The sequence below is a fragment of the Thalassophryne amazonica genome, chromosome 7 (assembly GCF_902500255.1).
Source record: "Thalassophryne amazonica chromosome 7, fThaAma1.1, whole genome shotgun sequence".
NCBI classification, from domain to species: domain Eukaryota; kingdom Metazoa; phylum Chordata; class Actinopteri; order Batrachoidiformes; family Batrachoididae; genus Thalassophryne; species Thalassophryne amazonica.
The window spans coordinates 31,915,433-31,932,410 of NC_047109.1; the positions used below are offsets into that span (position 1 = coordinate 31,915,433).

General features: G+C 40.7%; 1 protein-coding gene across 3 annotated transcripts in view; it reads left to right on the plus strand.

Annotated features, from left to right (window-relative positions):
• Nucleotides 1-16,978, plus strand: part of cdk14 (cyclin-dependent kinase 14) — a 715,009-nt gene that overhangs the window by 526,947 nt on the left and 171,084 nt on the right. For all 3 annotated transcript variants that reach the window (XM_034173976.1, XM_034173975.1, XM_034173977.1), the window contains one exon: nucleotides 6,994-7,133. In XM_034173976.1, coding sequence (XP_034029867.1) covers nucleotides 6,994-7,133 — 140 coding nt within the window. The remainder of the gene's footprint in view (nucleotides 1-6,993; nucleotides 7,134-16,978) is intronic.

Sequence of the window (16,978 nt, forward strand, 5' to 3'; positions counted from 1 at the left end):
TGGAGGTCCTGGGCTGGTGTGGTTACACGTGGTCTGCAGTTGTGAGGCTGGTTGGATGTACTGCCAGATTCTCTGAAACGCCTTTGGAGACGGCTTATGGTAGAGAAATGAACATTCAATACACGAGCAACAGCTCTGGTTGACATTCCTGCTGTCAGTATGCCAATTGCACGCACCTCAGTCTAAGGCACACCTGTGCACTAATCATGGTGTCTAATCAGCATCTTGGTATGGCACACCTGTGAGGTGGGATGGATTATCTCAGCAAAGGAGAAGTGCTCACTATCACAGATTTAGACTGGTTTGTGAACAATATTTGAGGGAAATGGTGATATTGTGTATGTGGAAAAAGTTTTAGATCTTTGAGTTCATCTCATACAAAATTGGAGCAAAACCAAAAGTGTTGCATTTATATTTTTGTTGAGTGTAGATAATGTGTGTGTGTGTGTGTGTGTGTGTGTGTGTGTGTGTGTGTGTGTGTGTGTGTGTGTGTGTGTGTGTGTGTGTGTGTGTGTGTGTGTGTGTGTGTGTGTGTGTGTGTGTGTGTGTGTGTGTGTGTGTGTGGCTCATGAACTCATGGCTGAGTTCTTTCCTTGTCATAGAATGTCCAATGGAAGGTGTTCATTCTTTCATGTTGTCAAAATGTGTATTTAGCTGTGTGCTGTGTGTCGCCCCATGAGAAATAGGTGCTGGGTCTATTCTGTAGAGGTACATGTGACACAACACAGGAATTTGGGACACTTCTGGGAAAAGTCCCTGTGGCTGCTTGTCTGCAAGGTTTGATCTATTAACATGGACGCTAAAATGGAAATCAGCATGCAGCACAGCTGTAGCGCCAGTGTGGCGCTCGCTGTGTGTTTCAGGACTTATGAAGCATGTGTTGAGATGTGTATTTGAAGAACGGGCCATTTGACTGATATTTAAAGTCTGGATATACCACAACAACTCCGTGTCTGCGTGTATGTTTGATTTCGTGTCACCACTGGGGGGGCAGTGCTACAAACAGTAACAGAAAATGCAGCAAAGAAGACGCCTGGAGTTTCAGTATCGCCGTCTTTACCTATGCAGTATGACAACATGCAGTTATGAGTGTGAAAAAGCCTCTTGACCTCTTGACAAGCCACGATTCTCTTTGCTGCATCCAAAAAAATGTCTCTGAGAAGCAGAGCGTGTTGCACTGGAGGACGTCTAGCTGTGTTTCTGCTGCAGCAAGAGCCGAGCCCATCCCCACGGCATCGCCTATCATCTCCATACCTAGAAGAACTCTGAATCTGCAATACACAAACTCTCATTTTCAGTGTACATTCACACGCTGCCGAGTTTGTTTTTAACTTTGTAGTCGAGTTACTCAGACTGTTCCAGTCGTGTGAGAACAAGGCACGAAGAGGCCCTAATGGACTTCATTAACTTTATCTCTGGCTCTTTGCTGAGTGGCGTTGATGAGTTGAACAGAGATTTATCCTCCCTCTGACTGTCTGCTGATAAGTAGAGTTGTGATCCCCATTGAGAGCCGGGGGAGTGGCTGTCAACCATGAGAAGCTTGCAGAACATGAGAGGCACACTGAGCTGTGTGAGCGCCCAGGCGGCGAGCTGTGCTGAGTAACATTATGTTTATTTAATGCAGCCAGTGCTTAATTACTGACTGAATTTGTTGCCGTTCATTTATTTTCAATCTCCCCCACGGCACTGGTAGGTAAAGGCTGCTTCATGAGTTCAGCGTCTCCCAAAACGACTGCACATGCGCACATTCGCACACGTTCACAGGCTTGCATTCTGCGATTGTTCATATTTTGGTGAGCACATTTTTCCCGTGGTGACCCAGTCGCTCTGTACGAGGCAAGCACAGAAGAAGAAGGTGTTTCAATGTAAACGTCTGTGTGCATGTGAAAAGTGTTTCTGCTCTTGAGTCAACAAACCGCAAGAGTAATTGCAAGGCTTTTTGTGGTGAGTTGGAAAAGTGTTTCTCAAAAGGCTGGATGAATGAGAAGAAATTCCAGTTGGAACTGTGGAAGGTCTCAATTTGGAGTGTTTACACCATCGTTGTCATTTCCAGCCAACCTGGATCCAGTTGAATTTATTCACATAGCGCCAAATTGTAACACAAGTCAGCTCAAGGCACTTCAGCGGTAAAATCTAAAGCCTCGGTCCCACCAAATAATAAAGCCATGAATAATGATCCACTTATGGATTTGTCAGTAATTATTTGAATAATGATCCATGTTTCAATATATCACATATCCGCTATGTAGAAGCCTCTACGTGCCTCTCAGTACCTCACATGTCCCAGGTAGCCTCTAGTGAGCCACGACTGACCTGTCATTTGAGCCCTGTCCAGCTTTGAATGGCTCATGTCGCCGCATAAGATTCACGTCAAGCCACATACGAGGTCTGTCCGAAAAGTAACGGACCGTTTTATTTTTTTCAAAAACTATGTGGATTTGAATCCTGTGCGCTTGCATCAGCCAAGCTTGAACCTTCGTGCGCATGCGTGAGTTTTTTCACGCCTGTCGGTTGTGTCATTCGCCTATGGGCAGGCTTTGAGTGAGCACTGGTCCAGCCCCCTCGTCGGATTTTCATTGTCAGGGAAATGGCAGAGCGACTGCCGCTTTGCTCCATGAAAATTTTTTCAGAAACTGTGTGAGACAGCCAGGTGGAAACCATTTGGAAAATTCAGATGGCTTTCGGTGAAGATTCTGTCATCGTCACACAGATTAAGGACCATTACAACCGGATTAAAGACGGCCCACAGCGGCAGAGGGCGCGCCGCGCTCTGAGCGGCCATCGACAGGCTGAAATGACCAGATCATTTCCAAAGTGAAGGCTGTGTTGATCCGGGACATCGTATGACTACCAGAGAAATTGCAGAAAATGTGGACATGAGCACTTTTGCGGCACATTCCACCTACGATTGTTGAATAACTGGACTCCTACCAAAAAAAAAAAAAAAAAAAAAAAAAAAAAAAAACATGCCATGTGGCTCATTATTCATCCTTCATTATTTGGTGGGTCCAGGGCTTAACCGTACTCCCCCCTCCCCCTCAAGCAGACCAGACTCAGATGGGGGACCATCTGCTTTGGCCATACTACCAATAACATTTTTACAAATAAAAACATTGTACAATAAAGAATTGGTAAACATGCAAGACAAAGATGTGGCTAAACAACTAATTGCTCATAAAGAAAATCAAGCATTAAATAACATAGACCTCTGAATTGGAAAACAGTTGGGATCGGTTGACAGTTCTGATTCTCATGATATCACCAACATCCCAATACACCAGAGTCCACCATGTCCTTCCAGGCCCCACCATTCCAATTCACACAAGCAGCATGTCTCAGCAGAGAATGCTCTGTGGGATCCACACAGCAGGACTTGAATTATCACCATTTCTCTCACTGCAGTACATCTCCTGGGCCATTAGCAGTGGTCTTCTGCCACTGCTTTTTCAGCCGAAATCTTGGTCAAAAAACAAACCAGGAATCAATCCATCGGACTGGACCGTAACGCACTGTGACACTATATCATAAAAGTGAAATTATAGACAGGATGCTGATGTTATCACTAATAACATAGTCCTACATTTTATTAACATTCCCCAGAATCTGTAAGTGGTGAGACTGAGTTCGGCTCCACCAGTAAGAACATAAATAGGTGGAGAGAAAAAGTGATTCAATGCAACCAGATCAGCTGAAGTCAGGGTAATATGATCAAACTGTCTTCTCATGGTCACAACTCTCACACCTAATGAATATTGTGTGAGATGAAACTATCAGTATGCATCTGTTTAATGGTGGATTCATAGAAATGCACCAATGCAACCATTTTAAACTCGTGTTTGAGCGTTAATAAAATTGCTTTCAGCTTATTAGCATATTATCAGTGTTTTTCTATTGTAGCAAAATATCTCAATCAGACCAGACTTCATGTGGTCTGCTATCTGCTATAGGGCTGAAACGATTAGTCAAGTCGAATAATTCGATTACAAAAAATGTTCGAGGCAAATTCTGTGCCTCGAAGCTTCGTTTAACGTTATAGTACATATGCCAGGCCTGTGTGTGGCGCTGCAACGTCCACAGGAAAAAAAAACAGAAGAAGACTGGAGCATAACAGCTAATGAAATTAGCAATGATCGCTACCGCTTTCCAGCGTGACACAGAGTAAAATAAAGCCTTTTAAGAGATAGATGGTCCACGCCGATCATCTGAAATAGACTTACTGTGCATTTAAAGCGAAGCAGTGTGTTTGTCTAGTTTTAAAAAACACACGGTCTGCTCTACGTGGGGAGGGACGGTGGCCGGCTGCTCTCTGCACAGTGTGAGCGGCTCTCAGACCAGGCGAGTCACAGCTCTGGCCCCGGCTACATTGACAAACAACAGAAGTCCACTCTTTGATGACTCATACTGTTTGACTTTTTAATTTTTTGCTTTTTTGGACAACACACAACACTTCACAAACACAGTGACTTAAATAAAATAATAATAAAAAAACTGACTGCGAGGCTGCATGTTCAACCTCCAGCTGAAATGCATCTGCTGAATTGCAGAGAAAGAGGGGGGGAAAAAAATCACACAGGGACCCAGTCCATCAACCTTAATAAAATTAAAAAAAAAAAAAAAAAAAAACTTAAAAATGGTTACATTTTACAAGTTGGAGAAAACAAAACAGAAAGCCACATCCCATCACCATTTCAGCAAAATGCCAATACTTCAGCGCAGTGACATTGTGCCATTGCTTAAGGAGAGCCCTGGACTATCGATGTTGTTTAAAAACGCAAAAGTACTTTTTATCCGATTACTCGATTAATCGCCAGAATAATCGATAGAATACTCGATTACTAAAATAATCGATAGCTGCAGCCCTAATCTGCTATTACCATTAAAAAGCACAACAGAAGATTGGCAGAATTGTTGCAGCTAAAGCCCCTTTCACATTGGCGTATTCGTAGAGCTGCGTATTGCGGCGTTGTGTGTCATGTATGCGTTGTATGCCCGAAATGTGCGCATAGTCAGCCTTTTTCCATGTTCGTAGATCTGCTTGCAGCTGTGTGTGTTCACTTTTTAATGTGTGCACACAGTCGCGTGTAGCTCTTGCCGCTATTTAAAACCAGTTCCCTCCTGTCGGCTGTGCAGAACACATCATTGCACTTGGAAAACATGAGGGTTTTACAGTTTCATTACTGCCACGTATGTAGCCAAAGCTGCTATTTTCTGCCTCTGTGGAAATGCGCTCTGTTCTCTACTGCACGGTGTGGTGCACGTCAGAAACAGAGTCATTTAACATTATTATTATTTTATTTATTTATTTATTTATTTTTGTGTTGGTGGATCATTTTCATTGTGTACAGGTGCTGTTGAGTCTGGCTGTGGTAAAAGCTGCTGTGACTCTAAACTTTTAAAGCTCTGGTTGCTCCGATCAGGTCCGCTGATTTGATCAGATCTGATCGATCAGGGCGTCTGATAAGCGCACTGACATGCAGCGACTGTGCTTTTATTTTAAAGAGTCACAGCACTTATTGTTGGATCAGACACAGAGAAAGAGAGAGAGAGAGAGAGAGAGATCGTGACAGAGGGAGAGAGAGAGCGTGACAGAGGGAGAGAGAAAGAGAGTGAGGGAGAGCACGACAGAAAGAGAGAGAGAGATCGTGACAGAGGGAGAGAGAGAGCGTGACAGAGGGAGAGAGAAAGAGAGTGAGGGAGAGCACGACAGAAAGAGAGAGAGAGCGAGCGAGCGACCTGCTGTTTCTGTTCTGTTTCTGGATTTCTGACTTGAGGTTCGATTCCCTGTTCTGAGCACACACACGTCCATCAGCTGTTCTGATCACACAAAGGTGCTGCAGCTGCGCAATCCTCTTCTCCAGCTGATTCCTCTGGATGCACGCACTCAGTTTTTGGTTGTGTACAGGAGTGCCGTGTTGCACAGACTTGCATGCAGTAACCCTGTGCTGCGCAGACCTGCTTAAAACTGTCCAGCGCTCTACGCCAAAGAAAATTAAACATGTTTAATTTCTTCCATCCTACGCGCGTAGCCTTCAACATACTGCTGCGTAGGGAGCAAAAACTCAACGTAGAGCTGCTAAAAGTGGGCGTAGAGCTGCTAAACTCAGCGTAGACAATACACCACAATAAGCAGCTCTACATATACGCTGATGTGAAAGGGGGTTAAAAAAGATACAAGGTCTGGTGTTCACAATGATGGAACAGTTGAAAAGACAATGGTGAGGTGTCAATTTGCATCCCAGCAAAATAGTCCGGGCCAGTAAATCAGTGGTTGTGTTGATGCATTATCAGTCATTGAGGCTGGAGATTTCCCTTTGCTCACTGCAACCCAGACATACCTCCAACCTCTCCCCAAGATGCCTCATCATCCACAATGATGAATTCCTGCTCAGCTGCTCATATAGGAAATAACCATGAGACCATCACACTTTGTTATTCGACTCTCATTAAAGTGACCACATTCACTCCACACCAGGCAAACCTTGGATTTATCAAAAGATTTGAACCATTCTGACCATGTCTAGTTGTAGGATATGAACTAACTGGCTTGGATTTATCTGGATGACAGATTCACAACAACACTCTGTCACACTCCACTAGACAGCCACCAATTAGGACCTCGGACAGAGAACAGATATTTAACAATTAACATTTCACATGCTAACATACTTTGGGCTCTGTCTTCCAACCAGTGCAAAACCGTGCACAGCTACTGCAGATGTAATTTTTGCAAAATTAGCTTGAAGGTTTCATTAACTTTTCTTTCGAGCTGATACAAGACAAGATTTGATTCCTTCATCTGTCTACTCACATTGATGACCAACAACTGTACATGCAGTATGTTGACACTGACCACTTCTTGCAGCTGCAAAGGGGGTGATGAGATTGATCAATTCAAGTAAAATAAATGAATCAGTTGTCAGTTTTTTGGTTCTTTATGATTTGGCTCCTTCTTTGGTCATATATGTGTGATAATATTGTTTCTGTGTCCATCAGGTTGGGCTACGTGGACCATGCGGAGGAGTTGGCCTCCAGGTTCCTCCAGTGCTTCCCAAAGAACCGTCTGTCAGCTCAGGCAGCTCTGAATCATGAATACTTCAGCAACCTTCCTCCACGGCTCTGGGAGCTTCAGGACAGTAAGTACTGCAACATAAACTTTAAAGACAACTTGAACCTGTTCTATGGACGCTTCCATCCAGTATGACATGACTGCAACTGAATCGAAGCAGCATCATTTCAAATTGTCTATCATGTTAAGGTTTTGGCAGCACTTTGAACAGGTGGATCTGTTTCAAAAGAAGCAGATCAGGGCTCAACACTTATATTACCTTGGGGAGCAAATTCTTGAAGAAGACAATCTGGGCCCACCCGAACAATGCTTTTTACAGATGCCTTATTTATTCCGCTTGAAAACTGGATTCAGAGCACGCAGTGCCTTTGGCAGATGTTAACAGATGTGAACACTTACATATTCAAGTGTGACTCAAAACATTTCTGCAATGACCATTGTTTTATTGTTTTCACATCTGACAGCTGGAACATGACTCATCTGGATTCATCATGAAGCCGCAGACTGAGACCGTTATTTTGGTCTTGGAACAGTTATTTGAGCAATACCACAGTTTGAATTGGTGGTGCGCGATTCATCGGCCTTTTATTGCAATAAGTTATTGACACGATAAATTTATTGCTTGGGCCATGATAAATTGTAACAGTTGTGAGAAATTAATGAAATGAATGAAGTCACAGTCACTGCTGAGAGCAGAGTGCAGCACAGACGTGTTGTATTTTGCAGCTGTTGGTGTGGAGCTGCTGTAATTTTTATTGCATGTTAGGATGCCTTCTTTTCAAATGAAATATATATATATATATATATATATATATATATATATATATATATATATATGTGTGTGTGTGTATATATGTGTGTGTATGAACTGTTAGGCCAGTTTCAATTTTAAATTTATTTTCATTCATATAGCACCAAATTACAACAGCCTTGCCTCAAGGCGCTTAACACAAGTAAGGTCTAACCTTACCAACCCCTAGAGCAAGCACACAGGTGACAGTGGTAAGGAAAAACTCTGCTTGGGCCATGCTATCAACACAATAGACAATACAGGAAATTATACATTTAATTTTGGCAGTCTATGCTGGTGCACAAGACGGGAGGCCAGCAGAAGAGGACACCCACTCCCATCTTTGGATGGAGCCACACCTTAAACAGAGAGAGAGAGAAAAACAGAATCGCATCAGAAAAACAACAAATACAGTATAATTTGTCAGCATTTAGCAACAAGAAAAACAGAATAAATAATAAGGTGATTGCCAGCCACTAGCCCTAATCCTCACTAAAAGACCCAGACTTGAGATAAAGTTGAAGCCACAGCCCACTCTGTTTAATAATGAAATTAATTTAAAAGGGTAGAAAGCATAGTACCATACAATGCCAGTACGGTAGCCATATGAAAGAGAAAATAAGTGCTTCTTAAGTCTGGACTTGAAAGTCTCTACAAAATCTGACTGTTTTATTGATGCTGGGAGATCATTCCACAAAGCAGGTACACAATTAAAAGAAAGTTTTGTGACTCGCAAATGTTTTATTCACCCTGGGGACACAAAGCAATCCTGCACCCTGAGAACGCAGAGCCCTGGCCGGTTTGTAGGGTTTAAGTAGGTCAGCTAATTAGGGAGAGGCTGGTCCATGAATAATTTTATAGGTTAGTAACAGAACCTTGAAATCTGATCTCACAGGGACAGCCCACTGCCTTCCACTCAGCCCAAAGCAGTGCACAGCACAGTTTCCAACAGATATAGTTGTCATTTTCATGCCCAGCATCTGCTTTCTTTAAACACCATTAGCACTTGCACTCATCTGTGCTCTAATGGGCGTTTTAGTCTTGGAATGAAATGTGACCAGGCACAGCACACTTATATTACAGTCGTGATGCAGCAAAAAGCGCCAGAGATCAAAAACCTGGTCAAAAGTCACAGGCAGAGTTTTTCTGCTTTTATATTGTTATGGTTAGGGGTCCGGACGGGACTGGACTGGTTCAGGCTGTGGACCCAAATGTTGGGAGTAAGGAAACAGAGCTGGTTTGAACAAAAAGGTATTTATTCATAATGAGGAAATAATAATACTGCACTGAGGGTGCCTGCAGAGTGGAGAGTCAGCCCACTCGTGGCGGTGAAAAATAGGGAGCTGCAGATTCCCGAGCCAGTCTTGAAAATAAATAAGATCTTGGAATGTTCAGAGCCGGGACCAGGTGGGACGCACAGAGCCGAGACCAGGAACTAGGAGAACGGAGGAGAGATTGTGAGTGATTGCACTCGTAACACTGGAACACACACACACCCACGTGGGATCTGTGTGTTGTCATCAATCCCACGTGGAGTTGGTGAATGTGATTGGTTAGCTTCTGAGTTTTCCACCAATGGTAACAATCTTCTCTCCTGCTGCAGTTGAGGGAGTCGTATTTCATTCCAGCCCTCTCGCTCCTGCAGCAAATATGAGAATATTATCCCCAAAAATCTCACATAAATTATTAATCATAATTCAAGTTATACTTGGCCTATTAACAAAATTTAAAAAGTGGTGTGTGGGTTGAAGTCTCCACTTTCAACATGCATTCAAACACACACTTAGAGTGGAACAGGTTGTGTGCTATGTCCGCTTAATTACGTCATGTGACGTTTGATGCGAGGGTGCGTCATTCAACACCAGATGGTTAATAACTGATTTTCTGGTGTTTTGACCACATTGTCCAGGTGCTGTGAGTGTTTACAGTGTGAGAGTAGCGACAACTACCCATTTCAGGCCGTAATGTTTCTGAGCTCGATACATTGCACAATGCATTTACTGTGTTTCTGTAGGGCAACTCCATCATCATACCTGTCTTAGTGTTACCCAGTAGGCTTATTTGGCTTTTAGTGTGAAAAGCCATGCTTTTGGTACTTTATTTTAATTTATTATTTATGCATGTGAATAACCATCATATGCATCTGTACTATATTTTGCAAAGTATAAGTCACACCTGATTTATCTATTATCAGCTTTTTAATTTGGGATTTTTATTTATTTATTTATTTTTGCATTGTTGCAGTATGCTGTTATTAATGTTATTGTTTTATTATTTATTTTGCTTGATGCTTTGAGTTCTGGGAAAATCCATTATAGATAGTTGTTATTATTATTATTATTATTATTATTATTATTATTATTATTATTATTATTGTTATTGTTAATAAATCTGGGATTGGTTGGGATATACCATATCTGTCAAATGGGTCCCCATCCTTGAGCATCAGCCCATCCCACTTTTTAACCAAAGTTGGTTAAATACCCACCCTAAATTAATTTTTTATTAAAATTATTAAGTGCCCACCCAAAACTAAATAATTTCAATGCCCAAACACATCAGAAAAAGCAAAAGCTGAGTTTTCATGATGTTTTTCTCATCTCTTCCACAGCTTAGATGTGACGAAGTCATCAGTGTGCGCTAGTCATACTTGCATCACAATGACTTAAATTCAAAAGTTTGCAATCCGAGAGCTCCAGCAATAGCCACACACTGTGACAGATTGCGTAAACTGATCAGAATGGATTTAATTAATAATAACATATGACGTGTTGGAGTATAGTCTGTTAACTCGCCAGAAAACCTCTCACTTGAGGCTGCTTTCCAAATACCAGTGTGCTCGGTTTTAGTGCATTCTAGCTCCTAGATAGGATGACAGAAGACACACTTGTTGGTTTATTTAATGTTATCCACAAAACAGACCCATAACTAATTAAGAAAATACACCCAATCCCTTTGCACCTCGTGCCATAATTTGCATTCACATTTCATGTATTCCAAATAGCAAAGTGTAGACAAACACAGCCCAAATTCACTTGAGCTACACACCATAGATCATCTTTTTCTTCAACTTCCTACAACAAAACATGTTATTTAAAACCGATTACTATTTATTTTCTATTATCTGGTTAGTCCAGTTGTTATTCCATGAAAAATCCCATCTGTAATGTGCTGTGTTAGGTCTGAGCACCTTCTGGAAAATGGACTAATGTTGAAAATTACCTCTTTTTTTTACCATTCACAGATGTCATATCTCGAGGGGAAGAAGTCACACAGTTCTCATCAACCAAATTAGAAATCATTTAAACACGCATTGGTTATACAGTGTAAGTAGGTCATGATGACATTAGTTTTGAGCCATGATTTCTCAGACAAATCAGCATGTGTCATGCTGATGTCAGTAGCACATGGAACAAATCCTATATTAGATCTAGAATGCTGATTAGTTCTCCAATACTCATAATTGTATTCACTCATCCCAGGACAAAATAGTATTATTTAATTTTAGACTGATACTACAATTATGTAATGTGCCTGCAATAGCAGTGAGTATCTGATATATGACCACTTTCAAAAACTCATGACACAGAGGTATGAGGAAAACAGCTCCAATATGTTAACTGATTAGCAAGTCTTAGAAGGACAGAGCTGGAGATATGACAGCATTGGTGAATGATAAAATTGCAGTTGGACCCCTGGGGTCAGATAGAGGTCACTGACCTGTAGGATATGAAATTTCTTTGTATTAAATTAGAAATTAATGTGTCTTAGGATCTAAATGTGATGGAAATGTAAACTAAATGTATATTTTCATGTTTCTGAGCATGAAAAGCTTTTTTTATGATATGTGCAATACCCCCAGAGGTCAATAACAGTCACTCTCAGGGGTCAAAGGTCAAGGTCACTTGAAAAGGTCCCACATTTTGGTCAATCTAAATATAAAATGTACAGCTCCTTTGTGTTTTATCAAACAGTTACATGTAAATATGAACCAGGCAAAAGAACAGACCTATGAACATGGATACAACAAAAATGTACAAAAATATAGGCCTAACCTCAACATGTCAGAAACAACAGACTTGAACTCGTAAGAAGGGTTTACAACTTGGTGTGTCCATAACATGTGTCATCATAAATGTTGTTTTCTAAACATAGTTCGGGAGGAGCCTGTAGGATGATTGACAGCCATCAACTCACCCGTCTCCCATCTTCCAGGAGCTATAAACTCGCCAGCTCACCCTCACGTCATGCTCCCTGGTGCCGCAAATTATCCCTCCCCCTCCCCCTCCATTTCACTAGTAGCGCTACTCTTATATCCGTAGGGAGTGGAAGCGGCCACCGTTCTTTATGATCTCCGCTTCAGTCATTCCAGGACCAAGGCCAGCTACCAAGTCAAACACGCGCGCTTACATCACATCAAGCAGTCATAAGGGCGACGTAGTAGAGTGTGAACAACTAGTGAACAATGTTTTAGTCACTGCAGTCACCAGAACATGTGCACAGTGCTGTGCATTTTAATGCTGCCTTTTTACAGTTACAGTGGCCAACACAGCCCTTTTTGCAATCACAGTGCACAAGTTCATAGCAAGCCTGTGATGCCTCAGGGAGGGGTGTCCAAAGTGGCTGCCAAAAAACATCGGTGTCAGTCCATCCCCAGTCTGAGGGACTGGGCAAATGTGGATGAGGAACCAAGGCAAAGTTCCATATGTTAGGTTGGTACATTGCTCTTTTGATGTGTTGTCTCAAAGCATCTTGTGTAGGGGGGATGTTTTCCAGTGATCTTGACCTCTGGGTGAAAAGATGCTTTCTTGCCTCATTGACTTCTGAGCATACACTCCTGTCATAAATCAGTACAACAAAACGTTCAAGCTGAGACAAGGAAAGATCACTCAACTCTTGAGGCATCTGCAACATTTCATGGAAAGCCTCTGTAACCTCCGGATATATGAGGTCTATTAGAAAAGTATCCGACCTTATTATTTTTTTCAAAAACCATATGGATTTGAATCGTGTGATTACATCAGACATGCTTGAACCCTTGTGGGCATGCGAGAGTTTTTTCACGCCTGTCGGTTACGTCATTCGCCTGTGGGCAGTCTTTGAGTGAGGAGTCGCCCACCCTCTCGTCGATTTTTTCATTGTTTAGGAATGGCTCAGAGACTGCTGCTTTGTTTGATCAAAATTTTTTCAAAACTGTAAGGCACAACTGAGTGGACACCATTCGATAAATTCAGCTGGTTTTCTGTAAAAATTTTAACGGCTTATGAGAGATTTTGGTCCGGTAGTGTCGCTTTAAGGACGGCCCACGGCGCCTGACAGCGATCTGCTCTTCGAGGCGGCAGCGTCTCGCCATTTGAAGTTGAAAACTTCCACATTTCAGGCTCTGTTGACCCAGTAAGTCGTCAGAGAACAGAGAACTTTCAGAAGAAGTCGGCATGAGGAGTTTATTCGGACATTCCATTGTTAACGGATATTTTGTAATGAAAGAACGTGTGGGCAGAGTCACATGTCGGGCCGGACCCGACCGCGCGGGGTCGCGACAGGAAAAACGCGCGACGTCCCGCTCCATGGAAAGTCCTTACACCGACAGAAACACCCCATAATCTCTCATCAGCCGTTAAACTTTTCACCGAAAACCAGCTTAATTTCTCGAATAGTGTCCACTCGGATGTTCCTCACAGGTCCAGAAAAAATTTTGATAAAGCAACGCACGCCGTCTCGAGCAGCGTGTGAAACAAAGGAATTCAGCCGAGAGGGCGGGACCACATCTCACTCAAGGCCTGCCCACAGGGAAATGACGTCACTGACACGCATGAAAAAACTCACGCATGCGCACGAGGGTTCAAGCATGATTGGTGTAATCGCACGTCATTCAAATCCATATAGTTAAAAAAAAAATAAAAGTGTCGGTTTCTTACCTAATAGACCTCGTACACGCCATGTATCCCAGGCAGTCTTCTTACCATGACCACAGAATGACAAAATTGTTTCACAGCCAGTAAAAGAATGAAATGCTAGTAGTGCAGAATTAGTGGAAGGACCCAGTGCAGCAACCACCTTGTGAATGGCTATATAACAGAAACTGCTACCAACTAACAAAGGCAATCCACATTTCTTGACTTTCTTGAAAACATCCACTGCCAAGATGACCACGTCAAAATCACTTTCTTGGTTCGCGTGTTGGCTGCATCCGCCACATGAAGAAAAAGACGAATATCAGCTTCCTCATGAGTGCATGGGCACTGGAGACTCACGTCACAGCCCCAAGGAGAACAAAGGACAGTATTATTGTTTGTGGCACACACTTCTTTGTCAAGATGTAATGGTGTATTAACCACTTGAATAGAGAGAAATTGAAATAGCTCAGCTTTGTTTTCCTCCACAGACAAAAAGTCTTTCCAGTTCTTTGGCATCAGAGTGCCTGGTTCCACTCTTCTCCAAGTTTCCTTTCCTCTCCTCTGTCTTGTCGTGGCTTTTAGGCTATTTGTTTGGTACACATCCCAAACAATGTCGATGCGTCTTTTGCCTGTCAACTGTGATACTATGTATGGTATAAAATCACTGTCATCATAGTCCTGAAAGGTTTTAGCAGTGCCTGACTTGAGCATTTCATTTCATTAATTTCATTTATTAATTCATTTCGAACAGTGTAACAAAATACATGAACCTAGTACATATTAAACAATCAGATACATTTCATTTTTGCTCGAAAAGGAGTGGGAAGAAGAAAACTTATTGAATCCCACCCCTATCTTACATTAATACTTAACTTAAACTATATTTGACTTCCAGTTTCCATATCAGTTGAGAAAAACAAAAAAAAAACACACAAAAAAAAACAAAACAAAATAAATAACACACCAAAATAAGAAACAAGTCATTCACATCGAAAATATTGATAACTAAATGAAGAGTAGATTAGTAAATACAATAAATGTTCATATAAGAAACGACAAGCTACATACCAACAATGGTAAGAACAATATTACCAACAATGATAATACAATAGAAAGAACTCACATACCAACAATGGTAAGGAAACTTCAGGTATCAAGCACAACACTGATACAGACAAGTGCACAACAAGACATTTAAACTCTACTATGACTGTATTCTGACCAAACTGCATTTTTATACAAGGACTTAAATTTGTGAATATTTGGGCAAAGCTTTCGCTGTAGATCCAGAGCATTCCACATTTTGACCCCACATACTGTCACACAAAAACTTTTACAAGTGGTTTGTACCTTAGGTAAAATAAAATTTCCATTACCTCTCAGATTATGAATCTTCTCTTTGTGAGAAAATAATTTTTGCACATTTTTTCGAAGTTGATTATTGAATGCTTTAAATAACATAATTACAGTACAGTATTTTACAAGGTCATGAAATTTTAATAATTTGGACTGGATAAAAAGATCATGGGTGTGCTCAAAGAAACCAACCTTATGAATAATCCACATGGCTCTTTTTTGCAATAAGAATAGCGGATTTGTTGAACATTTATAGTTATTGCCCCATATTTCGACACAGTATGTGAAATAGGGGAGAACCAGAGAACAATATCAAATACAGAGTGCTATTTGGTCAAGGAACTGCTTAGCTTTGTTTATAATAGGGAGATTCTTAGATATTTTAGTTTTTATGTACCTGATGTGGGCTTTCCATGATAATTTGCTATCCATAATTACACCAAGAAATTTGTTTTCCGATACATTTTCAATTTGTACACCATCAATAATAATTTGAAATTCATTTCTATGTTTATAATTACCAAAAATCATAGCTTTTGTTTTACTTAGATTTAACAGTAATTTATTGGTATCCATCCATTTCTTTAATTTATTCATTTCCACATTCACAGTTTCCAGAAGCTCGTTATAATCTAAACTACTATAGAAGATGTTTGTGTCATCAGCAAAGAGAATTAGCTTTAAGAATTTTGATGCATTGAATATATCGTTAATGTAAAGATTGAACAAAATTGGACCCAGCACTGACCCCTGGGGGACACCACAGGTAATACCAAGATGTTCAGATGCGTAATCTCCCATTTTCACATACTGTACCCTTCCGGTCAGATCATTTCGTATCCAATTCCCTGCTACTCCTCTGATTCCATAATTTTCAAGTTTGCCAATCAAAATTGAGTGGTTAATCGTATCAAACGCCTTTTTAAAATCAAGATACCAAGTGCATATTTATTATGGTCCAGAGCATTCGTTATTGCCATAGAAGTAGTAGTTCTTTTGGACCTAAAACCATATTGACTTTCATTATTATTTGATGTTTGTTAATGAAATTTTCAAGCCGAAAAGTGAATAATTTTTCCAAAATTTTTGAAAACTGAGGGAGGAGGGAGATTGGACAATAATTGGTAAAAGTGTGTTTGTTTCCATTTTTAAATAATGGTATCACTTTTGCTATTTTCATTTTACTAGGTAAACAACCAGACTGGAAAGACAAGCTGTAAATATGAGCGAATGGAATTACAATATTGTCAACAATTCTCTTTACTAAAGACATGTCGGTACCATCATAATCGGTGGAATATTTACTTTTACACATGATAATTACTTATTTTACTTCCTGTTCATTGGTTGCAGAGAGAAACATTGAAAATGGATTCTTAATCATAGTGTCATTTGCTAAGGGCTGACTTTGGGAATGGTCTGGAATCCCAGCAGACAGCTCCGGACCAACACTCACAAAAAAATGGTTAAAATTGTTAACTATATTTTCCATATAATGCTTATTTCCACTTACATTTTCAAAATAGTTGGGGTACTCAGTTTTTGTTGAGCCCTCTTTAATATTACCATTTAGTATCTCCCATGTCTTCTTTATATTGCTTTTGTTATCATACAGCATTTGATTAAAATATAACTGCTGAGCATTTCTAATTATATCAGTCAGTTTGTTTTTGTATGTCTTGTATCTGAGTTCAGCATCTTGAGTTTTAGATTTGATAAACAATTTGTACAGATTTTGCTTTTTGTTTTGTTTTTACACGCATTCAATATTCCTTTTTTAAGCCAGGGGCTATTAATTGATTTCTTCTTTATACAGTATTCTTTGACTGGACAGTGTTTGTTATACAAGGAGATAAAAGTCTTCAGAAA